Below are 21,462 nucleotides of genomic sequence, written 5' to 3' on the forward strand. Positions count from 1 at the left end.
TGCTTTCTATTTTAGTACAAAGGCCAAATACCAGGCTTTGAACTACACACTAGGCTAATTGAATGTGCAAATACACATTAGATAAATCAGCATATAATATCAACACTTGCAGTAAAGCACACACATTTATGATATAATCAGCACTGTAATGCCTCTGTGTATTTGCTATTAAATATTCTAAAAATCCTATTGCAGAGTTAATGCGGAGATTTAAATGTGTACTTTATGTAACCATGTGTCAACACAAGAAAAATTGTTCTGTTAGTTTAGATTAGATTTGAGAGCAGACAGCTCTCTACTCTTTGGGTCTTTGCTGAAGGAAAATTATCCTGATTATTTGGATTTGCACCAAAACGACAGTAATTTCGTAGGATTGCAAATTCACTCGTCACAATATGGGATTGGGGCTGGAGGCTTGGACATGCTGCCAATAGACTTTAAAAGCTGTTTATTTAGGCCTTGTATCATGCAATCTGCATGCAAATGAAAAAGCAAATCGGTGCTGTGCTGTTTTTGTAATACTTACCTGTGTCCAAAAGATGTCGCCAAAATGCAGCAAATGTTTCCGTGCATGGACGTGAAGTCGGTGTAATTTATGGGAGAGGTCATGCAGCACTATGACCCCCCCACCCCCTTTTTTTAATGGCATCAGTGAACCCAACGAATCCATGAATGTAGTAACTCTACACTTACATAACGATTGGAATGGATGTTTTGTTTTGTCATTGCGTCATGGATATACCATTTTCACCCAGCTATATTATTGACAACATTTAAGCATTTAAATCATTGTTCCACATTGTATTATCTTATTTTTTCATACGATGTGTGTGTATTAAAAAAGTTAGATTGTGAAACGTAGCCAGATCTACATGACCACCTAGCCTTGGTCTTACTGGACTTTCCTAAGAAAATATCCATAAAGCCCAAGGGACGCGCGCGTGCATGAATGCCTGTTTAGTGTATGAGATGTCTGATAGTAAGGAACTGTTCTTGTAGTGGACTAGCCAATCAGGAACAATAGAGGCGGATCCCACAGAGTCTTGTCCACAAAGGCGTAACCGCAATTATAGTAGCCTACTCGTGCGCGCTTGTCACTGCGTCATTACAGTCAGAGAATAGTGTTTCGCCATTTAGACCCCACGACTACACTGAGATTGATCAATGACTACTTGTCGATTGCAACCGATAGCCCAGCTGATTATGCTGAGATAGCAATATCCTACTACGACTGTCAATAATGGCATGCGAAGCTTTAATGGACAAGTTCACGGAGAGCGCGTCAAGACCTCAGCTCCATCAGCCTTGCACGTGCAAGAAGAGGTGCAACAATTGCAACGTTTTCGTCGGGGTTTTCATCCTGTCGCTGTCGCTACACTTAATAACACTGTCCTGCTTTCTGGACCTGCGGTCTGAGGTGAAGCGGGAGATTGCACTGAATAAGCGAGAATCCGCGTCAGCTGTCAGCGGATCTTCCCAGATGAGGGTGTCCCACACCAATGACTCAGACGATGACATTCACCGCGAACCCAGCCCGCCTGAGGTAAAAACTGATGATTATTTTATTTGTACATTTTAATTGTTGTTGCTATTATTATTTTTGTTGTTATTAGCCTAAACATTATATCACTTTGCCATAAACATTTAGCTCACTTGAAATGTGACTTACGGGTTAATGACACATTTGTTAAAAACAATACTTTGAGTGGATATATAGTGGACTAATCAGGCACATATAGAACAGACAGTTTGACATCACAGAAAACCACCTTGCACTAACATCAATCATCTGACAAATTCCTACTGGTGTGGCACCTGTTGTGGCAGCTTACAACTTAAACCAGTTGAGTTGCATTCAGCCATCCCATTCAACTCATGGTCCTCATAGAAACCAGTGAAGGGAGGGCAGACACTAGCCTACCAAGGGCATCAAATCAAATATGGCCTCTTCAGTACAGTCAAGAGTTAGTATGGCAATCAAACAAAGAGCAGTTTACACAACTCAGGGTTTTTGTGTATGTGTACAATATAGATTAGTCACAATCTTTGAATGGATAATGCAAAAAAAATAGGCTGCCGGAAATCAAAGACAGGGCAGGACCGGTCACACATGAACGTTAACAACTGGAGCGTGATAAAGCAAATATACTTAAAAGACAGAGTGGGGAAAAGCCAATCTTCTCAGTTGCTGCAAAGCAGATGTGAGGGTATGACTACAATGGGCTTGCTTCATCTTTGTCTGTAGTAGTCCCAAATTGGAAAATATTTGAATCCACAATGAATCGACTACGTGCCATATGGGGTATTGGATGAACGGTTGACTCGGAGGTAGCAGGTGGAAAAACATTAGCCAAATTGCTAACAGGTGCAGCGGCTTGTGTAAATTTATTGGGATTTGGACTGAACATTGGGAATTTGGAGATGTGCCAACCAAATTTGATATGTGGTGATTCGGTTGCAGTAACAAGGCTTTGAAAGCCTAGTCCTGGGGAATGAATTGTAAAGCCTCAGACAGTAGAAGGATGCATTAACAATACAAATCAGAGCCTATCCTCAGATGAAGCCAGCCAGAATCAGATATTTGATCACAGCAAGAATGTGTGCCTCCCTTGAAAATGCCACATAAATTATTCTACAAGGTTATTAAGACAACATGATATTGCCCTAATATGTAGGTCAGCTTTTAATAGCAGCTTGATGAACCTACTCAGCGCTAAGTGAAAACAAATGGAACTAGACTATGTTGGCTGTGCGTAGCAAAGCACATCTGGATGATGTGAATGTTTTAGCTACCACAGTAATGTGCCCTCTAATAAGAGAGTAATATTATGCCATAGATTTGGACAATATGCTGCATGTAGCTTCACTACATTTCTGCTGAACAGCAAGACACTTTCCCTTTAAGTGTCCAGATGTAATATTTTGCTCGGACAGAGAAGGAAAAGATGACCAGCTTCTGATAAGACACTGGTCCCTCCTTGATCATCATGGTTTAAGAAACAGAAACTGTCTTTTCCAAGCTCTGGGTTTTCTGGGTTTGTCTCTTTGTCACCTCCTATTTGCTTCCCTAGCTTGGCCCACGTCTACCTGACTTTTGACCTCATTTACTGTCTTTATTGTTTCTGGTCTGTAAACGATTGTGAATCCAAAAAAAAGGACAGATATCAGACACAACTGTCTCAAGTCTCAAGGCAAGGAGTTCAGCTTGTCAGAAAAAGGCAATGTACAAAGCAAATTTAAGCAAAGTAATTTAAAACGGCGTTAATGCACAAAGGGGTGACGTTCATACACATATCTTTTTCTGCCTTATTTGAGATCCCAACATAATACAGAAGCATGAAAGCCTACCGATAGCCTACTTGAGAAGTGTACATGGTGGAGTAGGAATGAGTCAAGTCCCTGTAGCATGAGGAGAGGAGAAGAGAACTTCGGGAGAAGTTGAGGTCTGCCTCAATTTAGTCTCAGTTGGACGGGAGGAAGTCCCTGGTAGGAAAGTGTTTGCTCAACACTGTGGCCAGGACTCACCTCTCGTCATCAGCACGGGGAGGTCACAACAAGGTTAGTGGACCGGAGAGGCTTTTGTGGGGTTTAACGTTCTGACTTGACCTTGACTATTGTCTCTCTCTCTCTCTCTCTCTCTCTCTCTCCTTTTTTTCTCCCTCTCAGTTTTTCTTTCTCTCCTTCCCACTCTCTTGCTCTAGTTCTCTCTCTATTTGGCTTTGAGTGTGTCATTGGCCAGTGGGGTTGTGAGCTAAACAAGTGAGTACTTCAGCGGGGGTGAGATCACACACTGTGACTTAGTGAGAAACACATTCCGTGGGTCCCACCACCTCCCCATGTGCTCGCTCTCTTTCTTTCTCTTTCTCTCTCTCGCTCTCTATCTTTCCTTTTCTTTCTCACTCTCCCTTCTGTTGTGTCATCCTCAGATGGGATCTCAGACTGGAACAGTTATGGTGTCAGCTCGGAGACTATGGGCTGAGAAAACTTCTTTTGTCTGGCTCTTGGGGAGGGTTAACTCATCCAAAAAGTGCTTTTGTGTCTTGTCCAGAGAAACCATCTTTTCTTCAGCTTTAAAGTGCTCAGACGAGCCATGTGGTTGTCCTTCTGGGACCATCTTCCAGGGTGGGACAATTAAGTTCATGACTTTGGTCGGATTTTTTATTGACTTGTACATAAAGTCAGTTGTCCACTCAGCGTTTCATGCTACATGCTGTGTTTCCCGATCTCCATTTCTCCTTAACTAACCTCAGATTTATGTTTCACTTTTGGCAACAATATGATTCCCTCCAAGTTTGGTCCTTTACGTATTTTGTTTCACCACACAGTCATACTACAGACTCTGTGAAGGTTTGTGAAGATGATTCACCTTTTGAAAAATAACTAAAGAAGCAACATCTTTGTTTGCACTTGAAAGGAGCTGCTGCCTTTCGAGTACCTGGGTCTGTTTTTTATGCTCCTTCCAGAAAAAAAACACAGTCAAATGCTGAAGGTATTTGGACTGGGACCATCTTCCAGGACGAGACAATTAAGTTCATGACTTTGGTCAGATTTTTTATTGACTTGAACATACATTAAGTCAGCGTTTCATGCTACATGCTGTGTTTCCCTATCTCCATTTCTCCTTAAAGGATAATTCCAGTATTTAGCACTTTGAGTCCCTTTTCTGGTTTGTTTTGGATGAACTAGAGTGGTGGACACCGAAATTTTGACGATGGGTCCTCTGCCTCGTTTTGAATAGCCTTTGACTGTTTCAGAGTGGCTGGCTAGTAATGGGCATGCACAAACATGTCCTTAAAACAACCCTTAACGTTAGTTTTCAAAACTGTGCAACTCACAGAGTGGTTAGTGGTGTTCGTTGATAATTAAAAACAAATATTTCGGCGCAATGTATGATTTCAATCCGTGTTATTTGCTATTGTGGAACTATTTTTTTCAGATACCTCAGAACCGTGTATAAACATCCGCTCAATATTTGAGTCTGAAGCATAGGCAGTAAAAGAACGTCTCGTGGAAAGACTACAAGCAAATGTAAACAGACCCCCTTTCCGTTTCCGGTAGCGCAGTGATATGAGTAATACCTCTTCCAACAGAAATCAATGGGATTTTACAAAATGCCAAATAAAACTCAACAGAAACTGTATTTCACTACGCTACTTGTTTTGGAACATCAACAAACATCACTAACCATTCGGTGAGTTGCACAGTTTTAAAAATGTATGTTAAAGGTTGTTTTAAGTACATGTTTGTGCATGTCCATAGCCAGCCACTCTGAAACAGTCAATGACGATTCAAAACAAGTCAGAAAGTCAAGAAAGGACCCATCGTCAAAATTTTAGTGTCCACCACTCTAGTTCATCCAAAACAAACCAGAAAAGGGACTCAAAGTGCTAAATCCCGGAATTATCCTTTAAAGGGACACCAGGCAACGTTTTCGTGTTTTATCATCTTCGTAAGTCGGTATATGGTTAAATGACTCATTACGGGGCGAATGAAGGCTCTCTCGCCCGCCCCTACTGCCTGTAGGAAGAATATCCCACTTGCAAGTTCGGTTTATCCTACCCGCCGACCGAAGCAGGGTCAGTTTACAGCACAGAGGCAGGCTAACGAAACGCTAGAGATTGTTGCAAACGTGTGAATAATGGCAGAGCTGGCGAAGAAGCAGCGAAAACCCTTGACGGAAGACGCAAAGAAAAGGAAAAGAGCTTCAGACTGTGCGAGGGGGAGTTTCGTAGAGAAAAAGCATCAGGCTTGCCTGGTGTCCCTTTAACTAAACTCAGATTTATGTTTCACTTTTGGCAACAATGTGATTACCTCCAAGTTTGGTCCTTTACGTATTTTGTTTCACCACACAGTCATACTACAGACTCTGAAGGTTTGTGAAGGTGATTCACCTTTTGAAAAATAACTAAAGAAGCAACATCTTTTTTTGCACTTGAAAGGAGCTACTGCCTTTCGATTACCTGGGTCTGTTTTTTATGCTCCTTCCGGAAAAAACACAGCGAAATGCCGAAGGTATTTGGACCAGATGATAATTCACTGTGAGATGGAGGACTCTGGTGCAGCTGTAAATATTTAACAGTGATGCTGTCCGATCCAGATGTGTGCATTAAACAACCGTGATTACAGAACACCGCAGTTTACATAGCAAGCGAAACAGGAGCATATGGGTCGTGATGGACTTGTCTCACTCACCAAGCTGCAAGACAGCTCAGCTTTGAAGATTTAAGACCGCTTTAATTAATAGTTTTTCTTTCTTTCTCTTGCTTGTTCTTTCTTTTCTTTTTTAAGTGTGTCTCTTAATTGATGGCATACCAACACCTGCCATCACATACTGTCATCAGGCCATTTTGTCTGCCAACTTTTAATGAGATGGAATGTACCGTAAAGGCACAGAAATTACACTACTCCCGAAGAATAAGGCACTGTGTGTTTATGTGAGTCTAATATGGTGAATAATTTGTACCAAATGCTTTGAAACAGGAAAAAAATAGACTACAGCATCAATATGCGCAGCTGAGGATTTTTTTTCCCCTTTTTTTTTTGATGTATTTCCACGACTTAGCAAGCATGAAAGTTGGCCGTAAAGACCAGCGTGAAGCCATGTGTTTGAGTGTTCATTGACACTTCATCGACTGGAAGACCCTGGGCTGCCAACAGCTGCACGCATGCTGTGGAGACACCTGCGCGCCAAATGAGAGGCTCCGCCGCCGAGTGTGGGAACATCTGGGAACGTGCGCTCTCGCTTAGCTACGCATTGGCATATATATATATATATATAATCTCGCGGGCCACAATCTCGAATCTTGAAACCGGTGAGGTCGCCAGCTGTCAGAGGACCTGGGCTGACATTTGCTTGACGCGTCTGGCCGCTGATGGTGCTGTACATCTGAACGGAGCGAGTCAGTGACAGCTTGGGGTTGTTCCCTAACTTGCTCGTCTCTCTGGAGAGAGAGGCTTCTGAACTGTATAAATGTCAGGGGTGGAGGTGGGGAGACCAAAAAGTAAACCGTCTGTTTGGTTTCTGCCTCATCTCTCAAGAGTTGATCTTGACACAGACTTGACTGCAAATACTCTCAAGGATGGAGAACAAATTTCATAAAGCAAATATCATTATATAATAGAAGAATCCACCACAGTTTTTTTTTTTTAGCATTTGAACAATGCTAACATCCCAGACTGCTTCACATGTCATCAAACGGCTGGTGTCCTTTGAGCAAATCACTTGCAGATGTGCATCACGCCAGTCTGAATGATTAAATTGTGTAACGCCGCACGGCACAGCCCAAGCAATCTACCCCCTTAACCTGGTTGGTTTTGGGCTCGCTCCAACAGACACAAGGTATCATCTCGTTCAAACACGACAGAAAACACACACACACACACAGAGAGCTCTGAGCGTGGGCTGCTACCCCTCCTCTAAACGAGGTGACCTTCTGAGGTTTACTTTACTACACAAACGTAGCCCGAGGGCACCTACAAGCGTTGCGTTCCTTGTTTCCACCACGCACACTCGCAATCTGTTCCCCATCAGTCTCCCCGCGAGAGCGTAAGTATCAGAGTCCAACAAGGCCAGAAATGCCAGAACGAGAGGGACCATAATGTGGTTTTTTTTGAAAGTCTACTGATGGGAGTTTGCAGCCTGCTTCTATAAGTGTAAGAAGTTATAAAAAGGTATGGTGCAGCCTCCGAGTCATATTGCACAGTCTAGACAAAGAGGTTTCTGGTAACTCATTCCCTGAGGAGAACCTCTGGTAACCTGTTCTCTCTGAGGAGAATAGGTTCATGTCCTGAGAATTCAAGTTCCTCATAATCCCTTAGTGTAATTTCTTTGTCAACTTCTGAATTCTGGTCAGAATTACAGTGTATTGCAGGAGGCCTGAATATGATGTAGAACCTGTCTGACAAGTTCTTAATGCATTTTCTATGTTAAGATCATTTTTTAAAATGCCAGCTATTGTTATTTGTCAGTTTATTTAACTGGCTTATGGTCTCAGAGACTTATTACCTTATTCAAAAGGCATGTGTAAATAGGACAATCTCTGATAATAAATAAATTGATGTCAAGCTTGGTAGTTTCAAGTGGAACCTTAGTATGACATCAAATAACTGTTTCCAAAGAATTTATAATGGTGAAGCTCATAAACCATTTTACCGCATTTGGTAAAAGTAGGTCGGTCATAAGATGGGCTATCTTAATCTGCAGTATTACACTCGATCACCCGCATGGTATCTGCTTCCATTGTCCCCTCTTCACCCTGTGGGGGGGCAGGGGGGAGTGTGATATTTCCTCCTCTTGGGCATGGGCATGTGTCATCCTCCCCTTGCCACTTGAGAACCATGATTTCAGTCCAGTTTTTTGGCTGGTATCGGGTCATTCAGATTACTTTTGAAAAGGACGGAAAGCAACGGGAAGTCTGAATGGATATGCTTTCTGGAGGTGTCGCAGTATAAGTTGGCTCCATAGCTGACGTTTAATGTGACATTAGGGCTACCCATGCCCAGGCTATCCAACACCAAGGAGGCAGACAAAAATGACTCTGGTTACAGGATGAGCCACAACAGTGGGCTGAACAATTGTGGAACTTGTCCCCTATTGTGTGAGTTGGCTCACAATCCTTATAGCTTTTGAATTTGTACAAATTGGCATTGTAATTTCACACATTAGCACACATTAGAACAGAGCACTGAGGTCAAAGACAGTTGGGTCATAGAGTTCCTTGTTTCACCTGTGTCATATTACATGGCAAGTTAACAAAGAATTTTTTTTTGGGGGGGGAAAGCATCAATCACCATAATAATTTTGCCTGTTGGCATCCAGTAAACACTGCTGCAACCGTTGAGCTTGTTAATCGCTTTGGATTATATATTGAGTCTTTGCACTCACTTTGAAAGGCTTGTCATGAAAGTCACACTTGGGGAAAGGCTTGGCAGTAACCAGAGAGGCCTTTCTGCCGCTTTTAATTGGTGTTGTCTGTTTTTGTCTCTCGTCCCCCGGCAGCCACCAGAGGGGATTATGGAAAGACGGGCCCAGGTGACGGCAGGATCTGGCAGCGCACTTTGGCGGACGAAGCGTGGCACCAACCGAAGACACGACTCAGGTAGAGGCCCTCACGTGCCAATCCCGTAACCATAAAAGAGCGCGGCAGCTTAAAACAATCTGAAATGGATGCAGTTGTTTGAAATGCAGGAATTTCAACCACCGTCATCATGATTAAAGTGCTTTGAAGAGTCGGTCAGCATAATGTTTGCATTCCATTTTTCTTGATTACTTTCTTTTTTTTTTTTGCCCCTCAAAGCCCGTATTTGAAAGCTGTCCAGAAAATCCCAAATGATCAAATGGCAAGGGAATGTCTGTAGCAGCCCCTGTGCACCTGCTTGTATTATTTATTTATTTAGCCAGTTGGTTACATTTATTTTATTGCAGCTGTTTTTTTCTCTCCCTCTCAAAGTTGCAATAGTTACAGATAGATTCCAGTCATCCCAGCTGCACAGCAGATAGGGTCGTGAAGCATGATTCAGTTTGCACACAGCAAAGCTAATTCCATTTAAAAGAACGTCATCCCAGACCTTTGAAGTGCACCCCCTACCCCCCACCCCCAAAATCTTATTCTGCAAAAAGACCCCTTGCCAAGGGCTATCACGGTCCATGTTGATGATGATGATGTTCTTCCTGGACTGCTTGTCCTTCCCCGAGATCCACTTGGGAGGGAATTGAGCCTAGTGCCTCCCATGCTGAGGCTATTGTGAAATACGGTCCAGTCAAACCCAGAACAAATAAGAAAGAGAGCCAGCATCGTTTGAAATTTACAGCCTGTCAATATGCCGTGCTCACGAAAACCAAACTCCAGGCCCCAACTTGTTTTCTTAACCTCGGAATATAAGAGTTATGAACTTCTGTTTTTATGTCTTGCTCCCAGTGTGTAAAACAATCAGAAGTGTGTCCAAGGGTGGAATTGATGTGCAGGATTTATGTGTGGTCTCTGGAACGAAAGAGGAGGCGTGCATGCAAAAATAAAGAAAACAGTGGTTTAGAGAATATGCATACATTTTGACAGAGCCTGGAAAAAGAACGTAATGACAGTATTAGATGAAGTGTCTTTAAAGCCTATGTATTTTCAACAAATTCTGGAATGTCAGCGTTGGAGACACTTGTGTTGCATGCTGGCACCGGGCGTATCCTCAGACTAACCTTTAGGGGGGCGGCCCTGGCTTTCACTATAAGTTCTCTAATACTGTCAGCACTAACCTTTTCAAATGTAATGGGACCTGCAAACATCTCTCTGTCTGTCTGTGAGGGCAGGTTGATCCCTTGTTTGGAAAGTCTGCTGGCCCCGAGATCACTTGTTGATTCCCTCTGCACTGTAATATCTCAAACAGTAATCCATATGTCTCATGCGCAGTAATATGCGTTTGATGTTTTTGTCCTTTGAATGCATGCAATTCCCTGAATACTCATATGCTTTAATAATTGTTCACATACCCAATTGATTCCATCTCTCAGAGATGAAGTGAAAGGAAAGGGGGGCAGGACACAGACTGAAGGACTGAAAGAAAGAGAGAGAGAGAGAGAGAGAGAGACAGACACACAGAGAGAGAGAGAGAGAGAGAGAGAGAGAGAGAGAGAAAAGAGAGAGAGAGAGAGAAGTATTATGCAGTGCTGTGATCTTAGAGGCGGAGCAGAGTAGAGCAAACCACCCAAAAAATAAAATTCCACAATTACGTTGCGTGACAATGAGTACTTCAGGAAACACCAGTGATTGTGTTTAAACAGAAAAAAAGCCCTACCTTGTGAGACATTTGCCATAAATCAGTAAAAATTCAGAGTCTAAACAATAATTACTCCCAGCCCTCTGCAGAGGACCATACAGACAAAGGCTTTTGTAATCTCTGCCCAAGATCACACAGCCATCAGTTTTACAGACTCACCCTCATAACATGGACCAGATTTCAGATAGGTCGCTCATTAGGAAAAAATCATGTAGATGCATCCAGTTATTTAGCCTGCAGAAGACGAGGTTTTAGAGAAGAGAGAAAGAGAAAAAAAAAAGCAAAACATTGGCCATATGTCTTCAGGGGTGGAAGACTCAAACAGAGAGTGTTTTAAGGTTAAGCATCCTCCTTTGTAGTTTGTAATGACATGGTATACGCATAACCTGAAAGACGGCACTTAAACAGGATTGTTTTATGCAGTGCACAGCCTTTTTGTGTGGTGTGTGTCTGGGTGAGTGCATGTATGTGTGTGTGTGTGTGTATGCGTGTGTGAGTGCGTGTGTATGTATACGTGTGTAGTTCACAAGTTCGACAGACATTTCAGTGATACCCCAACAACACACAGAACAGAACAGACAGACACACACACACACACACACACACTTTCATCTACGTCCTCCATCTGGGCCTAATTCAAAAGAAAGGATTTTGGCAGGGTAATGTATCTCTCTAATTAACCTCTCGTATTCCATTGCCGGGTAACGCTCCAGGCACATGTTGATACAGTATACGGGAATCTGGTCTCTCACAGGCTCGGCAAGAGGGCCGCGGCATCCCCAAATACCTGGCCGCGCCGAAGCCTCTGATCACATCATTAAAAGACAGGCTTCATTAGACGTTATTTGGTACTAAATGAATGCTATGTGACGTTCCACGCTCGTCTGCATTACAAAAGGCTGGGGAATGTGAGGCATTTACAGACAATTAGACCCTTCTGAGAGTCAGAGATAGAGAAAGGTTGTGTCGTGTGTGTGTGTGTGTGTGAGAAGGGCCACAGGAAGCCTGGGATTTGGAGATGCGTTAAATTATATTTTGGAGAGAAAGTCTTGCTTATTATTTGGTTTGGTTTGTTTCAGAATCCCCCTCCGGTAAACGGAAAGATAAAGTCAAGAAAGGTAATTGTTTTTAATTTAATCATGATGTGTGTGTGTCTTTGTCCGCCTTCCCTGGCCATCCAGAAGAGCACATTTTGTTCAGGGCTCATGCTTCAGTCTGGTTCCTCTGTTCTGCTTCATAAGACTGTGAAGAAACACAAACAAATTCATGGCCTTGCATGGATTGTAAAAGTTATTGCAAAGGATGGCTTTTAAAAATAAATAAAAAGTTACAAGACGCTCTCTACTCATACACATCTGTAACAGCATGCTTATATGGTTTGGTAAAGTTATTGTAGAGCATTACCTTGCAATATTTTCAAATAAATGCTAGGTTTCATCCGACATCCTTTCCCAGGAAAGAGGCGACAGGGAGCCCCTGGTCCTCCAGGCCAACCCGGACCCCCAGGCCCTCAGGGCCCCCCAGGAATTCCCGGTATTCCGGGGATCCCAGGTTCCAATGCCCTGGGGCCAGCCGGACCACCCGGACCGCCAGGGCCAAAAGGACCACCTGGCCCCCAGGGGCCGGCAGGTAAGGGCCACACCTGAGACGAGGGAACAGATGGAACGGATGTATCGGTTGGTTGGTTTGCCAATCCCGATATGAGCGGTGCTGTGTTCATGTGGCTGTAGGCGCATGCAGAGTAACTGTCCAAAACTTATGGGCAAGTTTGACATGATGCTGTAAACATGGGGATACACTGGTGGGAAAACACTCTGAAAAACACGAAGAGTCAAACAACAGTCAAAAACAACGGTCAAACAAAATGCATAAACAACAAAGAATGCTCGCATACCCACTAATGTGGAAGAGAAAAAATAAGTTTGTAGAGGTTGCTCTGCCCATCTTGATGATATGGTCTGTGTTTGAGTTACTGTGGGGGCAGCACTGCAATAATAATGCCAGAGACATGCATCATCATGGCCATGCAGTAAGGACCAAATTACCCAAATGGTTTACAACCCAAACAAACCCTAAAAGTGAAAACGGTAGACAAGAGGAGGGAAGGAGCACCACAGTGTTTCCATATTACTCAAAGGAATTATAACTAGATGTACCGCATAGCGGTACAAAATATGACCGCCGCTCAGTCCTGTACATCCATTCCGCGAAAATAAATCATATAAATGAATTTGTCTCCATCTTCTACCCAATCCCCCACTCTTGAAACTTTTGTGTATGCTTGTTTGGAATTTGTGTTTGCGGGCCGCACACAAAGTAGCCTACTGGCGCTGCAAAGGTGAATAGATTTGTAGAACTTGCCAAAAAAATTGTAGCATTGTTATAAAACCTTTAAAATATCTAAACAATCACAAGTAGGGCAGTTCAACACAGTCCATCCAATGCAACTGGACTGATGAAAGGTACACCTGTAGGCTACATTGTATTTGGGAAAAGCAGAAGGTAGCAGCATAATGTATTTATTTATTTATCATTAAACAAAACAATCCCTGTCAGTTCCATGCAGTTTTCAACAGCTATCAAGAAGAGAGGTCATGTCATGGATTTTTGTGAATGTTTCTACTTCTACATATGCATAAGTTTAGTCATCTAGTTCATATGATATTCAGCTTTATTGTCAATGCACAAATTAAATACCAGTAGTCTAAAACATAATGCTGTTTTACCCAGTGGTGCAAATAACTGACATGTCCAAAAGGGCCTTCATGAAATGCGTTGCTAGACTGTTCATACACATTTTAACGGGCCAAGTTGAAGAGCTACTGTCCATTATTGTTTGTGCAAATAATATGCTGATTCATGTTCCCTTGCATTTTGCAACTATGAGGTCCATGGTTAGTCTGGCTTTCGCCAGACCTAGCTCAATCTTTTAAGAAATCGAAAAGGAATCGCCGGCAGATCAGGCTGAGTTCACCCAGCCTAGTTCATTGTAGGCGCCCCATAGAAATATTGTTTAATTTTGCAATTGAGATATCCACGCACTAGCGCAGCTGTGTGAATCACGGAAAGCGACACTTCTAAATGGAACCCAACCCACTGTACAGTAGCTCAAGGTCTATGGCTAAAGCAGCCATAATGAAAGCGTTATCATTGTTTGGATACTTCACACACACGTGTTTTTTAATCGCATAGACTACTACTACCAAGCTGGAATCGAAGCACATCGACTCCCCTCTCACATCCTAAACACGCAATTCGAACAAACAAAAAACGTCTCAGTCTCACGGTATAGCCATAGGCAAAACTGTATTAGACCGGTGTAACGTTGGTACTAAATCATCCATCGCAAAGAATGATTTTTGTAGCACGTGCAACAAATATGTGTAGGTACAGCCCTGCCCTGGATACATCTCTCAACGTGCGCTCTAAAACATTTGGTTTAAATGGAGATGTAGATCACGGGTGCGTTAATAAATCTACATTGCGGGCGAAGTTGACACAAATTATTCACTTTGACGAATTTATGTAGTTTCAGTCCTAGTTACTATACTTTGAGCCATGCTCTTCCTTACTTGAATCACCTTTGAAAATAGAGGATTGAAGTAGCCTATATGGGTGTTTGGTGATGAACGTTGACTCAGATGCTTTTTGAGACTTTGAGCTAAATGTCCCAGCCCGGTGTTTAGGATGCATCATCAGGTTATCTTTCAGGTAGCCTATATTTTCCATTAGAAAACCATCACGTAGTGAACGTGTTGTGGCTAACTCACTTAGCTCCTGTTAGTAGCCTAGGTTATGGTTATAGGCCTAAGCAAATGAGATGACAGTCGAAAGATGCAATTAGTGCTGTTATCAATTTTCTTGGTAGCCTATAACTGCATTTATGGTTTTCTACAAATACATCAATAATCAAATTGGCCTCTATCACTCAACCAATGCTAACGGTAACATTATTTTACCTACTCTAGGCTATTGATACAACTTAAGATTAACGTAGCCTACCTGCAGTAAAAACCAAGCATGTCTGATAAACATTCGCAGATTTATTTCGGCTTCAAGAAGAAATGGGAATTACATGTCATGCAGAAATCATCCTACCCTTATTAGACGTTCTCTGCGGTAAACTACAGTCTTGTCCTTGTAGGAAGCTTAGTGTCTTTCCAACCCACTTTAGATTAACTTCCAACAAAATTACGTCTCACTGCAACGATGGGCCATCTGGTGGACAAACGACTACGTGATGCCAAAACTGGAAATGCAGCCAAATTATTATGATGAATATTTGGTTTTCCTTTAATCCTACTGAATTTGTAATTATGTATCGGCCGTTGTAATTGCCAATACTGATGGTATGTGCGTACCTGTGTGTGTGTGTGTGTGTGCGTGTGTATATGTGTGCACCACCATCTACAGGCCAATGAGTGTACAGTCACTAAATGTACACATAACTTAATTTTTTTAGACCCCCCCATGGATGAAATTCTACGAAACTTGGCATACCCCCTGAGAATGTCAGGTTAATCATACCCATAAAATTTGGTGCAGTTCTGAACACCTTAACTGAAGAGAGGGGCGATTAAAGCAGAATGATATTGCATTTTCATTTTTTACCGGGGGGGTGCAAATCACGAATGAGTTCGGGATGGGCTAGGTTGATGTGGGCCCTTGAGACCAACATACCATAAAAATTTCTTCTTTTTTTTCTGATTTTTTTGGGTTTCGGGGGGCCCAGCGCAGTGGGGGAGTGGCCCCCGGGGACCAAACAAAATGTTTCCGTAAAAGTCTAGTGGGGCTACATACCCACCAAATTTCATGTGCCCCGGTGGTTCGGTGTCCCGGGTATCGTTGACCAAAAATTCAAGAAGTAGATGACAGGGGGGACTTTGACAATCCCTATATGACCGCTTCGCTAGCGGCGGTCATAATTATGGTGTGTTATGTTGGGGCCTCAAAGATTTTATTATTATTATTATTATTATAAAGAAATTGGTTGAGGCCAGCACACCACATTGCTTAGCAAGTAAATCATATTTGCGGTTAGCATGGTAGCTAACATCAACATTTGAACCAGTGTGTTATGCTCAGAGTATGCATGATGTGGTGTTCCTGCTGTCAATCTCCCTTCCTGTACTCTAGCTAGCAAGCATACATAGCAGTTGTGGATGTTTTCCACAATGATTCATTCATGGTTTATATTTGGCTCTTGGAATATGAAAACTTTCCAGGGAAGACACGTCTTCCTATGGAACAAGGGAGGATGAATGCTGATGTGTCCGGATGGAACGGATACAAGAGGAGGGGGAGAGGGGGCACCAGTACACAGGAGCGCTTTCCACACAAGGAGAGAAACACCCAGCTCTTTGTTGGCAATCTAGTGGGACGACATTGATAACATCCCTCTGTCGAGTCCACTCAGAACCATTAATACTGGCCAAAACACCACCAATTAATAACCAATACAATGAAATAGCAGACATTCATTGTATAAGCAGTGCAGGCATGTTTTGTTGTGGCATTACCCATTGGTATCACACATTACTTATTGGCATCACTCATTATCGCCCATGTTTAGCATGTTGACAGAGAGAGGTCAATAATATAAATATATTCTAGACACACTTCCTCTTTACTTCAGAGGGGCGTTGATTTTAAAGCTCACTTCAGCTGAAAGCTTTACGATAAAAAGCAGTAATTGTTTAAACATGCTTGTGTTTTGCAGGTGCTGTGGACAAAAGCAAGCTAAAAGAATTTCAGGTATACACTAAACCAAACCCACATGCACAGTGTAGGTACTCAGACATGCAAACTCACACACACGTACACACACACACACACACACAAAGCAACACATGCACACCCCATTTTTCTGCTATGTCTGTGGTGATGTTGTGGCTTACTTTTAGTGGTGGAGGGAACAGTACTTGAAAGGCTCTGCTTCATTTAATATCCCCTTGTGGTTTTGCAGCCTGCTGTGGTGCATTTGCAAGGCCAAGAAACAACCATACAAGTTAGAGAAGGTAAGAATCAAATCCCTGCTGTCTACACCATTTTTCTCTGACACACCCTGGTCTGGAGCAGTGTCGCTCACGGAGAGCATGCCCCTCACTGGAGAGCATGTTCCTCACTGAAGCGTGTCAAAATGTTTTAGTGCCATGCTCACTTTGTTGAGTGTTGAATGGGGGGTGGGGGTGGATACTGATCAGACCTGGGTTTGGTTAATCAGTCCTTGGCTTCCATCCAACTCATTTGCATATTTTAAGCGCATTTATAAACATTTCTCTAGAGGAAAACGAGTCAAATGCACATTTCCATCTGCTGTGTAATGTCGAAGATAAACATGGACACTTTCCTAATCAAGGGAAGGGAGCTGATGAACAGCAGTGAATTCAAAACTTGAGGTTGTCATAAAATCTTAACAAATGTGTTCTGATGCAAATATACCCATTTCCATCAACCTTAGTCATTGTATACCTTATGCAAATTGTGGCTTAATCCCCTTCTAGGATATCAACCTCTTTTTCAACATAGAGGATTTTATACAAATGTCATGCATTTTTCACTCTGGATTCCCTATTTGAGTGGTCAAAAATTGCATTATGTGTTGGATGGGAACACAGCTTGTGACTGGCCCTGGTTGGTTCAGTGATGTTAATTCACTGGACTTTGTTCAAGTGTGCCTGTGCCAGGCTAACTCTTGGGGGATTGTGGTGATTCTAATAGCGTTGAGGTATGGGATAGGTTGGGGCTATGCTGCATGTGTGGAGTTGGAATGTTTTGACCAACTTGTTGATGTTTTGAGCAAAGATTATAGAGTGCTACGCTCTAAAATCTTTGGTTTTGAGTGCCATGCTGACCAGCGTTAAGTTAGATTGTATATTGGAGCCTGGGGTTACCTTTGTTGTAGCATGTTTTGTTTGTTTATCCCAAAAGAACAGGTCTTTTGCCAATCAAGTATGTGGAGACTAGGTATTTAGGAAAGAATAAAGGTGTTGACAAAAGTGCAATTCCACTCAAATAAAAATAAAAAAGTCTCAGCTAAGTCAGTATCCATAAATGCATAAAAAAGTTATCCTGTTAGTGTCCTACATAGACCAACATAACTCTACTAAAAATTTACTTTAAAAGCTAAAATAAAGTGGTCAGTTTCAAATAAAGCAGTTTTAAGGTTTACAGTCTGCCTGTATATCAGAGTAAATTATAAGTATGCTATTCACCGGTCAATGTTCACAGGCTCACTGTTAGATTTGTTTGTGTGTGAAGTGCTGATGAATTTAGTGTGCATGTATGATACTAATTTTGTGCAGTTTCACTTTGATGTAGTGAGTAATCTCCGGTTTAGCAATGATGTGCTTATTACATCCCCTAGGAAAAGTGTCTATTTATTTATTTGTTTGTTGGTTGGTTGGTTGGTTGGTTTCTTAGCAGGATTATGCAAAAACTACTGGCCTGACTTTCATTAAACTGGTGGAAAGGAAGAGGCCATTACATTTTACAGCCAGCACACATTTAGTCTCGCTTTTGCTAATGCAGCATTACCATAAAGCATTCGTTTTGCTTTTACATTATGAGATGCAGCATTAAGAGGGACTGCTGTTCCTTCAGGCAGAGGTAAGCACTCTACGGAGTGCCACTCGAGTTTATGTTGAGTTTGCATGAGATGTACTGTGTAGCACTGAGTTTAGCTTGGCTTTGCTGGGCCATGTCTGCAGCTCTATAAAGATGTCTTTCATCCCTACAGCTAGTGCGTGTGCTGTGCTGTGTTGACAGATCCATGTAGTCGGAGAAGGGAAACTTGGCTTTAGAAAGTAAACGTCCTACTACATATTTGTTCCAATCATTCTGTGAAAACAAAACAGCTCATTAGGTCAACTCTTCAGCCAGAGCTCATTAGTGAAATCAGCTGTAGAACCAAACGACGGTAGGACTTTCGGAAGCCAGATTTCCCATCTCTGCGTATAGTGTTGTGCTGTGTTAAGTGTTTTTGTGCGTGCAGTACTGCTGACCGACTGTTGTTGAGTGACAGCCCTTTTCTCACACTGAGATCTTTCAGAGGGCGTCCTGAAAAACTGGAAGATGATCTCGGTGCACCACAAGGTCTTCAAGATGCACTCGCGCTCTGGCGAGCTGGAGGTGCTCGTGGACGGCATCTACTTCATTTATAGTCAGGTAGAAGTGAGTAACCCTCTCTCTTGCTCCTCGCATGTCAATCCCGCTTCAGCGTTCCCCTGTCAGAGAATAAGCAGAGTCCGCTATCATTGAAACAGAATGGGAGGCCTGCCAAGGTCTCCCAAACAGCTGAAGTGTCGGGTTACTACATAATTAAACATTCACGCTCGAGTATCGGGAGGGGGATTCAGTGAGGTAATTTGGCATCTGCATGACATTGGTGATGGATTGAATTTAGCTGCCAAATTGTTTGATTGAATTCCAATCTGGCATGCATGAAAACCATCAGTTGCTTTTTTTGATAGAGTGAGACTTGAATGGACACGACAACCGATTAATCACTGCCTTGAAAACCCTCTTTGTTTTGTTGGTACGTCCTCTTCTATTCCTCAACTCCACATCTCTTCTTCTCTCTCACTCCATTCACTCTCATTATCTTGTCCCCTTCACTGTTTCTCCACATTATGACACCTCTAAATGTCTCTCCAACCCTCTTTCTCTCTCTCCCTCATTCTGTTCACTCCTCCTCAATCTGTCACTCTCACTCTCCTTCAACTCTCTTTCTGTTCTGTGTCTCACTTCACTCACTCTTTTTCTATCACTCAATCACTTTTTCTCTCTCCTCTTGCTTTCTCTCCATCCCACACTGTCTTCACTCTCTCTCTCTTTCTCCATCTATCACACAATCACTTTCTTTCTTTCTTTCTTTCTTTCTTTTCCTCTCCCTCTCCTCTTGCTTTCTCTCCTCCCTGCCCTGCCACGCTGTCGCTCCTTCCCAGATTTACTACCTCAACTTCACGGACATCGCCAGCTACGAGGTGCTGGTGGACCGAACGCCGTTCCTGCGCTGCACCTGCAGCATCGAGACGGGCCAGCGCAAGTTCAACACGTGCTACACGGCCGGCGTGAGCCTGCTGCGGGCGCACCAGCGCATCTCTATCCGCATGGTGTACCAGGACACGCTCATCAGCATGACTGACCACACCACCTTCCTGGGCAGCGTGAGACTCGGAGATTTGCCGACCACCGGACAGGCGTGAACACAGACACACACACACACACACACACACACACAGACGCCGTATGAGGACACGCTTATCAGCATGGCTGTCCACATCACCTTACTTGGAAGTGTGTAGCCGGAGGACAAGCCAAACACAGTTGAGAACACACAAAGCAATTTAACGTGAGCACACACACATTCACACATACATATACACAGGCAAACATACACACATACACACACACACACACACACACACACACACACACACACACACACACACACACACACACACACTTGATGGTTCACTGTATGTACACCACAGTTAATTTGACATTGGGCCACAAATGTGCACTGAGCAATGTTGCATACCAACGCACACTTACCAACCCCCCTGTCATATCCAACATGTCCAACACGCTGGCAAGGCATGCATGTACACTGAACAAACTTGTACACATATATAATACACACATCAGTGAGACGACACACACACACACACACACACACAAACACACACGCGACAGACCACACAGGAAACCAGTCACACGTACACACTGCACAATGTCAAACCGACACCATGCCCTGGGTGTGGCAACCTGTGGAGGACTACCAGATGTGTAACCCCAGACGCCTGGCATGCCAAACAGTTTCAGAAAAGTGATCACTTTAATCCAGGTCTTGTGCTCGTCAGACAGAATCCTGCCTCAAGTCTCTTTCCCCACCCAGTACTGCTCTTCTGTTTGACCTGAAGGACTCTGACATGAAGAAAACTGTGCACACCAACACGTTTGCACTAATGGAACACTTCAACACACTTAAAATGCCTTTATGGTATTTCCGAAGGAATTACTGACTTAAAAGTTAAACATATCTTTTACACTACACTTTGTATATATGTACATAAAATAGGATATACTTTTGCTGTAAATGGACTCAATGACATTAAATACATTTTCATTTGTAATCTAATGTTGTCCTCAGATGGCATTTCACTTGTATTTTCTGTGCCTCTTAAGTGCTGAATTCTTATGTGCAGTTGAGGCCAAGTTGGACACGTCTGCACGATTCTGCCATGTCCAATTATCTGTCAGCGAAAATTTATTTCCTCTCAAAAGTTAAAATATTGATCCATTTTTTTAAAATGTGGTTCTAATTCTACAAATTGTGTGTGTGTGTGTAGATCACAGAGTGCTGGTTTTATTTTGACAATAGTGCATACTGTGTTATTGCCACAGACAGCCATGTGGACTGATGAGCTTAAACAACCCTGGGGCTTTTAAAACTGACCCCTGGCTGGACCCCTGTTCATCCTGAGGCACTAGACTGAATTTAGTAAACTCCCATGTCATTGGACAATTGATGCGTGTTAGGAGTTAGCCGTGTCGACGTTGATATATGTGCCATAATTGCCTTGCTGTGAAGTATGGTCAGAACATGCTTAGACATCAGCACAGGGATCGCTTTAACCAAATAGGAAGTTCCAAGCAGGCTTACAAGAGTACAAGAACAGAAAGAGTTCCTCT

The 21,462-nt window shown here is 42.8% G+C and overlaps 1 protein-coding gene and 1 long non-coding RNA gene across 4 annotated transcripts; one reads left to right on the forward strand and one right to left on the reverse strand.

Annotated features, from left to right (window-relative positions):
- The first annotated feature begins 1,094 nt into the window (after positions 1-1,094).
- LOC125286199 (ectodysplasin-A-like) lies at positions 1,095-20,908 on the forward strand. Of its 3 annotated transcripts, none has more exons than XM_048231007.1 (8): positions 1,095-1,543; positions 8,999-9,098; positions 11,847-11,885; positions 12,199-12,396; positions 16,487-16,521; positions 16,733-16,784; positions 18,809-18,939; positions 19,713-20,908. In XM_048231007.1, the coding sequence occupies exons 1-8, from the start codon at positions 1,241-1,243 to the stop codon at positions 19,971-19,973; spliced, it is 1,119 nt and encodes a 372-aa protein (XP_048086964.1). In that variant the 5' UTR covers positions 1,095-1,240; the 3' UTR covers positions 19,974-20,908. The 3 variants fall into 3 exon arrangements, with proteins under 3 accessions (XP_048086964.1, XP_048086965.1, XP_048086966.1); XM_048231008.1 differs by having other exon boundaries at positions 18,818-18,939; XM_048231009.1 differs by having other exon boundaries at positions 12,223-12,396.
- LOC125286201 lies at positions 9,308-12,312 on the reverse strand. The gene is made up of 5 exons (XR_007192137.1): positions 12,172-12,312; positions 10,927-12,009; positions 10,481-10,544; positions 10,247-10,359; positions 9,308-9,980 (listed from the first exon to the last, which is right to left on the reverse strand). It is a non-coding gene; the product is annotated as an uncharacterized LOC125286201 (long non-coding RNA).
- Positions 20,909-21,462: the final 554 nt, after the last annotated feature.

The sequence above is a fragment of the Alosa alosa genome, chromosome 21, assembly GCF_017589495.1.
Source record: "Alosa alosa isolate M-15738 ecotype Scorff River chromosome 21, AALO_Geno_1.1, whole genome shotgun sequence".
NCBI classification, from domain to species: Eukaryota; Metazoa; Chordata; class Actinopteri; order Clupeiformes; family Clupeidae; genus Alosa; species Alosa alosa.

Bases quoted from the DNA above. Each gene is read 5' to 3' on its own strand.
- LOC125286199 (XM_048231007.1), top strand. From the start codon at position 1,241: ATGGCATGCGAAGCTTTAATGGACAAGTTCACGGAGAGCGCGTCAAGA. The intron at 11,886-12,198 runs GTAATTGTTTTT...AATAAATGCTAG, and splicing joins GAAAGATAAAGTCAAGAAAG to GTTTCATCCGACATCCTTTC. The intron at 16,785-18,808 runs GTAAGAATCAAA...TCTCACACTGAG, and splicing joins AACCATACAAGTTAGAGAAG to ATCTTTCAGAGGGCGTCCTG.